This window comes from Salmo salar, chromosome ssa16, assembly GCF_905237065.1.
Source record: "Salmo salar chromosome ssa16, Ssal_v3.1, whole genome shotgun sequence".
Lineage (NCBI taxonomy): Eukaryota > Metazoa > Chordata > Actinopteri > Salmoniformes > Salmonidae > Salmo > Salmo salar.
This window is the reverse complement of record NC_059457.1, coordinates 67,124,405-67,138,521: the sequence shown is the minus strand read 5'-3', so window position 1 is coordinate 67,138,521 and position 14,117 is coordinate 67,124,405. Positions and strand designations below refer to the sequence as shown.

Below are 14,117 nucleotides of genomic sequence, written 5' to 3'. Positions count from 1 at the left end.
GACAATGAAAGCTCTTGCAATATTCGATTATTACATTTCTCAAAACAGGTTATAGGCTACATGTGCACCACCGAGTCAGAACAGTAATGTTAGGCGAAATTAAGAGGTGAAAATAGACCAAATTATTAGGGTGAGGCACATGGGCTACTAAAAGCTTACTTCACAACATACACTTAGTATTACTTGCTTAGCTACAGTATACATATCTTCCTGGCATATTACATCATTTATGCAGCAGCATATAAGACATTTTTGGACTCACCTTGTTGTTGATGTGCTCACTTGAACAGGGAGGTGGCGCGACGGTCCTTCGTGGGCAATTTTGTTATCAAAGGAAGACAAAGAGGCCGGATTTACAATTCCGAGTTGGATTTGGATGACCATTCAAAACGTATTTTCCCAGTCTGAGCTTGTTTATTCCCGACTTCCCAGTTGCAATGCTTGCAGTTAGCCACTGTCACAGATTCCTTGCAAACAAACCACTTATTGTTTAATTTGCGATACGATACGTTTTATCTATAATTTCTCTTCATTACTTCTCTTCATATGACAAGGATTAAAAAGGATTTGCCAGTAGATTGTCAACTTCATTCATCATGATTACTGCTAGCTAAGATTTTGAAAGTAAGATGTTGACATGATCAGTCCAATCAAAGCTACTGTACATATAACGTGATTTGACGTCATTTTATCTGTGGCCAATGACCTTCTTGGAAGGGCACTACTAATGTAATTATATGGCAGGAGCCAAAGGGCTTGAATTCTATGTCTACCGACGGCAGGTAGCCTAATGTTTGGAGTGTTGGGTTAAATGCGGAAGACATGTTTCAGTTGAAGGCATTCAGTTGTACAACTGACTAGGTATTCCCCTTTCCCCTTACTACTTGGTCGTGATGTAGTGTCCCCATGAGTGACAGAACACTGAGCCAATCACGGTGCAATGCTCCTATTTTCTGCTGCCTTGCCCCACCACCACAGAAAGCACTGAGCTAGGTTGAAACACCTGCATTTTGGAGCTGCCTTACTCAAGAAAACAAGAAAGAGACCATGTTTGTATGCGGCTTTATTAAATATGTATATTCTTTTACATTGTGACTCGCACTAATGGCCAAAATAACATGCAAAACAGGCAAGCCCCCCCCCCCAAAAAAATTATGTATTTATTTTTTGTTCATTTCTTTGCTTAAAATGTGGGGCTCAAAACAGGTGGGGCTCTGCAGTTAACTGAATAGAGCGCTCCGCAGGTGACAAAGTAGGTGTTATGGACATGGTTTTCCATGGCCCCAACAATATCACTGCATAATCCACCATAAAGGGCAGCAGCTGCATGAAGAACATGAACAAATAGAAGGAAATGGTGTAACGAGAGCGACAGTTGTCAGAGTTGAAGGGTTCCATGACTCTGCGGGCCACCTGATACATGTGTCCGTAGGAGATGGTCATGATGCAGACAAGGAGCACAGTGATGAAAGTGACGTGGTCAAACCACTTTGTTGGTAGTCCTCTCATGGTTACGGTCGCACATAGCAGGTTTGGAATGGGTCTGCCAAAAGGGGTCTGTCGAGAGTGTAGAATAACCACTCTCACAGTGGCTATATACGTGTGTGGCAGGGTCTACAGGAAATCACAGATTACAAAAAGAAAACCAACCACATCACAGACACCGACATCTCGCTTCCAGACAAACTAAACACCTTCTTTGAGGATAATACAGTTCCACCGTCGCGGCACGCTAACAATGACTGCGGGCTCCCCCCCTCCTTCTCCGTGGCCAACATGAGTAAGACATTTAAACGTGTTAACCCTCGCAAGGCTGCTGGCCCAGACAGCATCCCTAGCCGCATCCTCAGAGCATGCGTGGACCAGCTGGCTGGTGTGGTTACGGATATATTAAATCGCTCTCTATCCCAGTCTGCTGTCCCCACATGCTTCAAGATGGCCACCATTGTTCCTGTACCCAAGAAGGCAAATAAAACTGAACTAAATGACTACCTCTCTGTAGCACTCACTTCTGTCATCATGAAGTGCTTTGAGAGACTAGTCAAGAATCATATCACCTCCACCTTACCTACCACCCTAGACCCACTTCAGTTTGCATACCGCCCCAAAAGGTCCACAGACGATGCAATCACACTGCACAATCCCATCTGAACAAAAGGAATACTTATGTAAGAATGCTGTTCATTAACTACAGCTCAGCATTTAACACCATAGTACCCTCCAAAGCTCATCATTAAGCTGGAGGCCCTGGGCCTCAACCCTGCCCTGCGCAATTGGGTCCAGGACTTTCTGAAGGCCGCCTACAGGTGGTGAAGGTAGGAAACAACATCTCCACTTCGTTGACCCTCAACACTGGGACCCCACAAGGGTGTGTGCTCAGCCCCCTCCTGTACTCCCTGTTCACCCATGACTGCGTGGCCATGCATGCCTCCAACTCAATCATCAAGTTTGCAGACGACACAACAGTAGTGGGCTTGATTACCAACAACAACGAGACAACCTCTCACTCAACGTCAACAAAACAAAGGAGATGATCGTCGACTTCAGGAAAGAGGGAGCACCCCCCTATCCACATCGAACACAGACGGTGTGGTGAAAAAGGCGCAACAGCGCCTCTTCAACCTCAGGAGGCTGAAGAAATTTGGCTTGTCACCTAAAACCCTGACAAACTTTTACAGATGCACAATCGAGAGCATCCTGTCGGGCTGTATCACCACCTGGTACGGCAACTGCACCACCCTCAACGGCAAGGCTCTCTAGAGGGTGGTGCGGTCTGCACAACGCATCAACAGGGGCAAACTACCTGCCCTCCAAGACACATACAGCACCCGATATCACAGGAAGGCCAAAAATATCAAGGACAACAACCACCTGAGCCACTGCCTGTTCACCCCGCTACTATCCAGAAGGCGAGGTCAGCACAGGTGCATCAAAGCTGGGACCGAGAGACTGAAAAACAGCTGTCAAGGCCATCAGACTGTTAAACAGCAATCACTAACTCGGAGAGGCTGCTGCCTACATAGAGACTCATATCACTGGCCACTTAAATAAATGGATCACTAGTCACTTTAAACAATGCCACTTTAATAATGTTAACATATCTTACATTACTCATCTCATATGTATATACTGTACCTTATACCATCTATTGCACCTTGCCTATTCCACTCGGCCATCGCTCATCCATATATTTATATGTACATATTCTTATTCCATCCCTTTAGATTTGTGTGTATTAGGTAGTTGTTGGGGAATTGTTAGATTACTTGTTAGATATTACTGTACTGTTGGAACTAGAAGCACAAGCATTTCGCTACACTGGCATTAACATCTGCTAACCATGTGTATGTGACCAATACAATTTGATTTGATTTACAGTTCCAGAAACCACCCAGATTAGTGCTATGGCCAGACGCAGGCGCCTGGAAGTCATGATGACCAGGTAGCAGAGGCCGTGGCATATGAATATGAAAATCTCCATAGCCATGAGGGCCAGAGTGAACCGAAAGCTCAGGACACCCATATTACTGACTCTGAACTGGACCAAGTGCCAGCCACCAAACACCAGGGTGTGCCTGATCAGCAGGCAGCGCAGCACAGTGGATGACAGAGCGATAGACACCAACAGGTCACTAACAATCAGATTCTTCAGCAGAGTACAGCGAGGCAGCCAGGAGAGGATATCCGAGCTCTTCAGTCCTAACAGCAGGTAACTGTTCAACTTCACAGAGGGGAAGAGCTATGAACAACAAGACCAGGAGGACCAGTGATGTGTCAGTCTGTACGATCTGCCCAAAGAGACACGTCATGGCGAGATGGAGTTGCCTTGGTGAAATTGATGTGCTCAGGTTGTGAGGAGAGAGGACCATGTGAGAGCAGTTGGTAGTATTAAGGTTTACAACTGAGCTGTTGAACTGACAGACTAATTTGGACAGAATCAGTCACTTTGACCAGACCCTCTCATAGATAAAGGAGAGTTTACGGGAGGAGTTGAAAGATTAATAACGTAAGTGTAACGTAGACACAGGAAGCAGGCGCAGTTAGTGAGTTTAATAACAACGCCCGCTACAAACCAAGAGGAGTATCTGACATAGAAACAGAAACAATACTACCTGATGAATGATAAGAGTCTTATATAAAGGCTAAGTAATCAAGGGAGTAAGGAAGTCCATGTGTGACTGATGATGAGACGCAGGTGTGCAGTAATGATGGTTGCCAGGTGTGCATAAAGATGGGTTGCCCTTGCCAGGACCAGTGATGTTGAGCACCAAATTGGGGGAGCAGGAGTGGACGTGACAGTAGGCACGTGGCCTTGAGCCACAGGATTTGGGAACTTCTTAAAACAAATGAATTTGCACCCTGTAGCAGTGTAGTTTAACATTCATAATTACAACCTACCCTGTCAGTTCAATAACTTATTTGAAACGCCTGCTCAAATTCAAAAGGGATTATGTGGCTCAAAATTCAGGGAATTAAAGGTGGCACATGCAAAACCAACACATCAAGATAGTGATCAGTAATCAGATAGTGGCTGTGCTCTGGATATCCAGACTGTTTTGAAAAGTTAAAGTGGATGGCAATATCTTCAGCACCGGATCCTTTATTTGTAGTGAACAACTCCTAACTCTTCATTCTTAATTCCCTAACTACAGCGCGATAGACAGCAACAGGTCATTAACGAGCAGGTTCTTCAGCAGTGTATAGTGAGGCTGCCAGGAGAGGCTATCCAGCTTCACTGAGGAGAAGAGCTGTGGTGAAATTGTTGTGCTCTGGTTGAGAGGAGAAAATAACTTTAAGTCGCTCTGGGTAAGAGCGTCTGCTAAATCGGTGTTTCCCAACTCTGGTCCTCAAGTACCCCCAACAGTACACATTTTTATTGTAGCCCTGGATGAAAAACACCTCATTCAACTCATTGAGGGCTTGATGATTCGTTGACAAGTTGAATCTGGTGTGCTTGTCCAGGGAAAATGTTAACTTTTGGGGATCAGGGTTGGGAAACACGGTGCTAAATGACTAAAATGTCATGTATCACTTTTGCAACACGGTAAATAGCCTATTAACAAATGATCTGTTGGATTCACGTCTCCATCTCAACAAAAATAAAAGTTAAAGAATAGGATTAACCCAGTGGCTCAGATGGAACTATCCAAGTAGTAGATGCAACTCCTTTAAATGTTAATATTTGGTTGTGTTTTCTACCAAACAATTCAATAACTTTTTTTAAAGACATTAAATAGCCTATCTTACAAACTAATGTAAGAGTATTTATTCAACCTTAAAATGAGTCACAGGGCGATGGCCGCATTGAGGTTACTGTAACATCAAATGTCTTATGTAATCATATAAAGCGTGCATGTTCAGGGTCACAGGACTGTGTAAATCTTCACAATTGCTATAATCTGCACAGAATATCAAACGCCATTGATCACTTGCACCATGTACTTTAATGTAATCTCATCAAAAATGCAGGTCATTTTTTGGTTGTGGTATTGGATGAAGCACAGTAACACACTAAGGGCTCTATTCAATCAGATAGGCTTTAGCTGACATTTGTATAGCGGTTGTTTTGGCAGTGTCAGAGGTGGAACTGTGTTTGTGCTGTCAAATCCACAAGCGGCTTCTGGCATTGTTGTCACGACTTCCGCCGAAGTTGGTCCCTCTCCTTGTTCGGGCAGCGGTCGGCGGTCGACGTCACCGACCTTCTAGCCATCGCCGATCCACTTTTTATTTTCCATTGGTTTTGTCTTGTCTTCCATCACACCTGTTTCCAATTTCATCAATTACATGTTGTGTATTTAACCCTCTGTTCCCCCCCCCCCCATGTCTTTGTCTGTAATTGTTTGTTGTAGTGCTTGTGCACGGTATGCTGGTATTTTACCGGTTTATTGTTTGACCCATTTATTGTATTGTTCGGTTGACGATGGGTAATGGTTATTAAATACAACCGTTGTAAATCAGTTTCCGATCTCCCCTGCGCTGGACTTCGCTGCCGCCAGTAGCATCGCATTACAATTATACCTAAAGCAGACATTGCCATTGGCTGCACAGAGTCTCATTAAGAGAAATCCCATGCAACTTTGTTCACAAGTTCCAACACTTGAATGGGAGGAAGCAATGGTGCATTTCAAAAGAATCGGAACAACACCATTTTTTGGGGGCAATGACAAAAGTGAAAATCAAAAACTTGTAGTGTATTTAGGGTTTAAAAAGGCTTCTGAGGTTTGTCATTTCCACTTTGACATTTCAGACATGATTTACCCTTATGAAAAATGTGTCAACCCCTACAAAAATATCCATTATAATCCACATAATTCACATTTCCTGTTGCTGCATGATTATTTTCCTTCTGTAACAAACTGTAAAAAGGGGTTTCCATGGCTGAGCAGCCGCACAAAAGCCTAAGATCACCATGTGCAATGCCAAACGTCGGCTGGAGTGGTGAAAAGCTTGCCACCATTGGACTCTAGAGTAGTGGAAACGCATTCTCTGGTGTGATGAATCACGTTTCACCATTTGGCAGGCTGACGACGGACGAATCTGGGTTTGGCGAAATCCAGGAGAACGCCACCTGCCCCAATGCATAGTGCCAACTGTAAAGTTTGGTGGAGGAGGGATAATGGTCTGGGGCTGTTTTCATGGTTTGTGCTAGGCCCCTTTCTTCCAGTGAAGGGAAATATTCAGACTGTTTTCACACTTACTTTGATCACCTGACAACAGAAAGAGAAAGAAAACAGTTATAAGCTGAACATAACAGTATGCCAGTGGAAGGAAGGACAGTAGCAGGTGCCCCAACTATGGTTTGCGACTTCTATGATTTCCCATTATGTCCAATCCAATTGCAGTAATTCTGTTACTGATTTTTTGTGTAATTCTGTTAACGATTTACAGCCCAGGATTCTTTCATTATTTGAGTGAACAACTCCTAACTGCTCCTACATATGTAGGATTAATTTGAGCCAGTTTGCTACAGCAGGAAAATAATCCTGCAGCAACAGGAAATGTGAATTATTATGTGGATCAGTGGCAACCCGTTATTCAAAATGGGCTTGCCTGTTTTGTATGTTATTTTTGCACATATCAGTTTGCAAACAATGTAAAAAAAAATTCGATCATTGAGTTAATAAAGCCGCATACAAATATGGTCTACTTTTGGTTTTCTTGAGTAAGGCAGTTCCAAAATGCAGGTGTTTCAGCCTAGCACAGTGCTTTCTGTGGTGATGGGGCAAGCCAACAGTAAATATGCAGCTCTGTGCCGTGATTGGCTCAGTGTTCTGTCACTCATAGGGATACTACGTCACCGCCAAGTCTAAGGCTAGAGCTCGAAAATTCAAGCCCCTTGGGTGCTGCCATAGAGTTACATTAGAAGTGCCCATCAAAGTAGGCTCAAGGTCATTGGCCACAGATTAAATGACATAAAATCACGTTATATCTACAGTAGCTTTGATTGGACTGATCATGTCAACATCATACTTTCTAAATCTTAGCTAGCAGTCATCATCATGAATGAAGTTGACAATCTACTGGCAAATCCTTTTTAATCCTTGTCATATGAAGATAGAAAATAAAGAGAAATTATAGATAAACATATCGGTGCTCACCGGCCATTGGACATAAACATTACACAACAAGTTGGAAACCGCAAATTCAACAATGAGTGGCTTAGAAGGAATGAGTGGCTAACTGCAAGCGTTGCAAAGCAATCATTAGCCTGCTATTCAGTGGAGTGGCTGTGTGGTCCCAAGTCTAAGATTAAGAGTCTATTTTCCTAGTTTAAAATTGTTAACATTAAACATTGCTGTCAATGAAACATGATTTGTGCCAAGCTCAAAACTACTTAACTCTGAACTGCAAAATCTGACTTTAGTGAGTTCAAGACAACTGGGAACTCGGGAAAAACAAGCTACGACTGGGAAAATACGTTTTGAACTTTCATCCAACTCGGAATTGTAAATCGGGAACTCTGGTCTCTTTCTAGAGCTACGACCTGAAGATCACTGACGGTATCATGATTCAACCTTTTTTTTCAGTTCCCAGTTGTCTTGAAAGCACCATAAATCCAGAGAATGCTTTGATGACAAAGGTTCATGACAAAATTTGCCCACGAAGGACCACCGCGCCACCTTCCTGTTCAAGTGAGCACAGCACAACAAGGCGAGTTCAAAAATGAATTGTATGCTGCTGCATAAATGATGTAATATGCCAGGGAGATATGTATACTTCAGCTAAAAAAGTAATACTAAGTGTATGTTGTGTAGTAAGCTGTTAGTAGCCTACCCTAATTTTTGGTCTATTTTCACCTCTTAATTTCACCTACTGTTCTGACTTGGTGGTGCACATGTAGCTTATAACCTGTTTTTGAGAAATGTATTGTCTGCTTATATGCCTCCTTTATTTATCCTGCGGTTCTGACTTGGTGTACAGGGAGAACACTGTAAGAACGGCCCATGTTTTGAACTCTGTCGCTGTACATTTCCAAAAGTGCTGAACAAATAGTTATGACTAAAACATTTTTTGCCCCACTGAGATTTACATGCTAAAATCGTTAATGGGCATTTTTGTAAGGGAAAATCAAGTCGGAAATTTAAAAGTGGAAAAAGTACAAACTTCAGAAGACTTTTCAAACCTAGAATACACTACAAGTGTTCTCTTGCAACAGGGTGATGACATTAAGATACTAAAACTGTATCTGCTCTCCTCTATCTGCTCTAGTACTTATGATCTACCGACACTTTTGTCATTGCCCAGAATATAAGTGTGCTGTTATAATTTTTGGGAAATGGATCATTGCTTCCTCCCTTGCCTAGGTCTAAGTAGGCCTGGCTGGGACCAATCACTAAGTTATCTGGATAGGTGAAAATGCAGCTTTCCACTGAATTGATTTTACCAATTGTGCTATGCCAGATCAAGTAGCTTGTAACATTTTGTAGTTAGATTGTATCTGCTTCTGTACGTTCTGATTTATCCATGCGCTCTGAGATGCATTGCTCTGGCCTCACTGACTGTGTGCAGGCTTTGCAGTAGAACACGGAGTTATGATGCTACCGTAGACGTGGTAACTATACCGTATGTATAGTATCGCTTTAGCTACCTGTCTAAACGTTTTTTTTTAGTAACACCAGCAAACATGCTGGACTTTGCGATATTTGCAGTGACTTTCGTCATCTTTCTGGTCGGCGCCGTCCTCTATTTGTATCCAGTAAGTCAATGCCTGTGCTTATATTAGCAACATCGTATATCCACCCATGTCATTACTAGCTAACGTTACTTGTAAAGCTGCTAACTTTGTGCAGTTTTACAGTGACATGACGGTTTAAAAAAAAATCCCTGGACATTTTATGCATCTACATTTAGCACCCAAATGTTTCAGCAGTTTAAGTGAATTGTAGAGAGTACAAATATTTTTTTCAAAGCTCAAGTTTTTAGAGGTTACTGCCATGGACTTAGAATATGTAAACCCCACATAATTGCTTGTCATGTTTAATTTATGTTATGTCTCTCTTGAAACTGAAAGTAACATGCTTGATTCATTTTTTTTTAATTATCAAGTCATCAAGAAGTGCTTCTGGTATTCCAGGTCTCAACCCTACCGAAGAGAAGTGAGTAGACTATGACCAGATATGTTTTACAACTTTCTAAGTACTGTCTCTCTTTAGCACTCAGGTAAGGTCACCACACTTGACCTGAGCCCATATTTATAAAGCCTCTCTGCAGGAGTACTGATCCAGAATCAGATCCCCCTGTCTATTCATCTCCATATAAAAGGCTAAACTGATCCTAGGTCAGCACTCATACACTGAGAAGCTTTCTGAATACGGGCCCTGGTCTGACCTAGATTCATATTGGTTTATTTGTCTCATTCTCTTAATCTAGGGATGGAAATCTGCAAGACATAGTGAACCGAGGCAGTCTGCATGAGTTCCTGGCTAGTCTACATGGACAGTTTGGTCCTGTGGCATCCTTCTGGTTTGGAGGACGCCCTGTGGTCAGCTTGGGTTCAGTGGACCAGCTACGGCAGCACATCAACCCCAACAGGACTAGTGAGTACTGGGGAGGGAGGGAAACTATTGGGAGGAAAGGTAAACAGGTGCTCTGTCCCTACTAACATCAAATCAAAGTGTATTTGTCACGTGCGCCGAATACAACAGGTGTTACAGTGAAATGCTTACTTACAGGCTCTAACCAATAGTGCAAAAAAGGTATTAGGTGAACAATGGGTAAGTAAAGAAATAAAAATGACAGTAAAATATAGTAGCGAGGCTATATACAGTAGCGAGGCTATAAAAGTAGCGAGGCTACATACAGACACCGGTTAGTCAGGCCACTTAAAATTCATGCTTAAAAGATTGCACCATTCTAAGTGGAATGCAGGTATAGATAGACATTGTAACATATTCAGGTGATTTCCGTTATACATGTACAGTGTTGTTTTGAAATAAAGAAACAGTAACATGTTTTCCACTGTGACATCTTCTATCCTTACTTGTAGCGGACTCATTTGAGACAATGCTGAAGTCGTTGCTAGGGTACCAGTCAGGAACGGGTGGAGGGGCCACAGAGGCTGTAATGAGGAAGAAGTTGTATGAGAGTGCTGTCAACAACACCCTGGAGAAAAACTTTCCAATGCTGCTGAAGGTTTGCCTCTTACCCAATGGCTCATTTGGCAGTTTTTAATATTTGGCTGTAGAATACTTTCTTCTGTTTTTGTAAATCCATTAGTATTTGTTTACTCCAAAAACGTTTTGTGCTTACTTCCCTGGAATGTTATAGTTTGGTAGCCTAGTGGTTAGAGCGTTGGGCTGGATCAAATCCCTGAGCTGACAAGGTAAAAATCTGTCGTTCTGCCCCAGAGCAAGGCACTTAACCCACTGTTCCCCGGGCTCCGAAGACGTGGATGTTGATTAAGGCAGCCACCTGCAACTCTCTGATTCAGAGGGGTTGGGTTAAATGCGGAAGATACATTCAGTTGGACAACTGACTAGGTATACCCCTTTCCCATTGACACACACTCTCTCTCTGTCTCCTTCCCTCCCCTTTTGTCCTGTTCTAGCTGGTGGAGGAGTTAGTGGGGAAGTGGCAGTCTTTCCCTAAGGACCAGCACACACCACTCTGTGCCCATCTGCAAGGATTGGCCATGAAGGCTGTCACTCAACTCGCTCTGGGTGACCGTTTCCGGAATGATGCTGAAGTCATCGGCTTCCGAAAGAACCATGAGGCAGTGAGTGAGCAGTCACATTTAAAGTCACCGTTCCTGGTGAAAAGATGCTCATTACGACCGGTGTTGTTTGCAGATTTTCACAGATAATTCCCTTTACTTGTCAGATCTGGTCGGAGATCGGAAAAGGCTATTTGGACGGCTCCATGGAGAAGAGCTCCATCAGAAAGGAGCACTATGAGAGCGGTGAGTGAGAACTAGTTCACTGCTATGGATCATATGTGTTACCTGTACAACTCAGCATACACTTCCTTACTGAATGTATCTGAAATAGAAAAGAGATGTGTATACATTTTCTGTCCTCATGCTAAGTACATTATGTTTGTTTACAGCGCTGGCAGAAATGGAAACAGTGCTGATGTCTGTGGCTAAAGACAGGAAAGGACAAAGGAGCCAGACAGCGTTTGTAGACACTCTTCTCCAGTCCAACCTCACAGAGAGACAGGTGATGCACAGATTCTTTGATTATAAGGAGAACAGACTCATTGAGGCAGAGCATAGAGCCTCCTGTTGCTGTTATTCACATGTAGAGGAGAATAAAACTTCCTTCCTACTTTTGTTTTAATGAACGCTTGTTTTCATTGTTTCTCTTTTGTAGGTGATGGAGGACAGCATGGTATTCACACTGGCAGGTTGTGTCATCACAGCTAATTGTGAGTACTAGTAATAAATAGATTATGCCTATCTACGTCAGAACTTGCGGCTTTTATGGTGTATCCAATCGTCAATTTTTTTCTGAGAGAATAAAATCATACATTTGGTTAGTATTCTGTCAGAAATCTCTCTCACAAAGTGTTGATGTTTCTCTTTGTGGTTGTAATATTTTCCAAGTGTGCATCTGGGCAGTACACTTCCTGTCCACATCAGAGGATGTTCAGGAGAAGCTGCATCAGGAGCTGGAGGATGTTCTGGGCTCTGAGCCTGTTTCTCTGGATAAGATCCCACAGCTCAGGTGACCTTTGACAGCCAAATAACATAAACGATGTGATGCAGTGTAACAGAGGTGTTTCAGATTCACTCTTGCAGGACGTGTACCTTATATGAGACCTGAAGACTGGTGTGAGCTTCCTGAGCTAATGCTTAAGCTAACAGGGGCTAATAGCCTTGTGGCCCACATGACACCTGGGGTCGAACCCTGTTTGGTCACAGCAGAAGGGGCAGGTATCCTCATGGTAGCATGTCTTCAAGGTATGTTTATAGATACATTTTATCAAGCTTATCAAATGCATCTTCTATACTATAGGTACTTCCAGCAGGTTTTGAACGAGACTGTGCGGACAGCCAAACTGACGCCCATCGCAGCCCGGCTCCAGGAAAATGAAGGGAAAGTCGATCAGCACATTATTCCTAAAGAGGTATCTTATTCTCCTCTTCCCGACTTAGTCAATTTATTATACACATCACTGTCACAGTCAGCAGGTGCTTGTTGATTTAAAATGAACCATTTTGGGGGGGTTTTAAGTGAATAATTAAAACACTTTATTCCTATGTTGTTGTTTTTTAGACACTGGTGATTTATGCCCTTGGGGTAGTCCTACAGGATGCAGACACCTGGAGCTGTCCCTACAAGTTTGTTCATATGTATTTTCCTTTTAACCTTTTGCCACTTAAAGAGGCAATTTTTGCTGGATTTTTTTTGGTACCAAGTTTGAATTCCTGCACTTTGTACATCCAGGTTTGACCCAGACCGATTCACAGAAGATTCAGCCAGGAAAAGCTTCTCTCTGCTTGGATTCTCGGGGAACCAGGCCTGTCCTGAGCTGAGGTAACAAGGATGGGAAGGATAGTGGAGAGTGCACTTGAAATTAACCAAGGGGCTAGGGTTTTTCTAGTTGTAATTGCAACTTATTATACAGTTTTACCATGTTTCTTCTACAATATCAAATGAAAGGAGAGGGAGTGTCACTACCAGGCAAAGAAGAATGTGGGCTTGTTACTAACTTTTTATACCACCATTTCTCCACATTTCAGGTTTGCGTACACAGTGGCCACTGTCGTCCTCAGCACTGTAGTGCGCCAACTGAAGCTGTATCAGGTGAAGGGACAGGTGGTAGAGGCCAGATCTGAGCTTGTGTCCACACCTAAAGATGACACATGGATCACTGTGAGCAGAAGAAGCTAACTAACAGTGGACATTTGTCTCAAACTCCATCTGTGGAAGAGGAACTGTGTTAATTGGGAAGGTAATTGTCAGTTAGCTTAGATTCTAGACCGAGTGGAACTGTTAAAAAAAGCTGTAAACATGATGGCGAGCTTTGTAGGGCTACTTGTCAGTCAGCTCTTGAACATGGTTTTGATTAGCTAAAGTCATTGCCAATGGCGACTCGGTCATTTGAGCTACCATCTGAAGTAGCTTTTTGTCCCCCCTATTTCAATATGAGGATCGGTACCTACCTTTTCAAGCTACATGATCATTTATGTATTGTCTTAAACCTTGCCTTAAACCAAATGCTGCACAAGTGATTTTATCTCCACTCTTGGGACTTCTGCACAACATTCCAGCTGAACTGCCTTCCAAAACACGTGGTCCCCACTCCCCCAGATACATGGCATTTTAGACAGTTCATTTTTTAATAAAGTTTACACTACTCGTGTGTTAGGATAGGAATATAATATTTTGACATTTGTTGCAGCCCCCCTGTTGTGAGCATATCCTGCCACTCTCAAGACGTCTAGGCCATTATTGTCAACAAGTGCTCACACTGTATCTGCAGTGTCTCTGGTTCAATCCCCAGCCCTGTTTCCCCTGTATCGCTACATTAGCTTTTATTGTTTAAAATAAAAAGAATATCCATAACTTCTGGATTTATTAACAGCCTTTTTCCAGGTGGTATTGTTTCCTTTCAAAACAGACTCTTTAGGTTTTTAATAATTTACACCAGTCACAATGTAAATTGGCAAGGGA

General features: G+C 42.8%; 1 protein-coding gene across 1 annotated transcript; it reads left to right on the top strand.

Annotated features, from left to right (window-relative positions):
* Positions 1 to 8,953: 8,953 nt before the first annotated feature.
* LOC106574251 (cytochrome P450 20A1) lies at positions 8,954 to 14,030 on the top strand. Its single transcript, XM_014149990.2, has 13 exons — positions 8,954 to 9,196; positions 9,547 to 9,596; positions 9,871 to 10,037; positions 10,487 to 10,632; positions 11,048 to 11,215; positions 11,320 to 11,398; positions 11,545 to 11,657; positions 11,811 to 11,865; positions 12,044 to 12,164; positions 12,456 to 12,567; positions 12,717 to 12,781; positions 12,888 to 12,977; positions 13,184 to 14,030. The coding sequence occupies exons 1-13, from the start codon at positions 9,125 to 9,127 to the stop codon at positions 13,332 to 13,334; spliced, it is 1,389 nt and encodes a 462-aa protein (XP_014005465.2). The 5' UTR covers positions 8,954 to 9,124; the 3' UTR covers positions 13,335 to 14,030.
* Positions 14,031 to 14,117: the final 87 nt, after the last annotated feature.

What these genes read in the sequence shown, in the direction of transcription:
- LOC106574251 (XM_014149990.2), top strand. Translation starts at nt 9,125, where the DNA reads ATGCTGGACTTTGCGATATTTGCAGTGACTTTCGTCATCTTTCTGGTC. An exon ending in TTGTGTCATCACAGCTAATT is followed by an intron (nt 11,866 to 12,043) that starts GTGAGTACTAGT and finishes ATATTTTCCAAG; the next exon opens with TGTGCATCTGGGCAGTACAC. An exon ending in GATAAGATCCCACAGCTCAG is followed by an intron (nt 12,165 to 12,455) that starts GTGACCTTTGAC and finishes TCTATACTATAG; the next exon opens with GTACTTCCAGCAGGTTTTGA.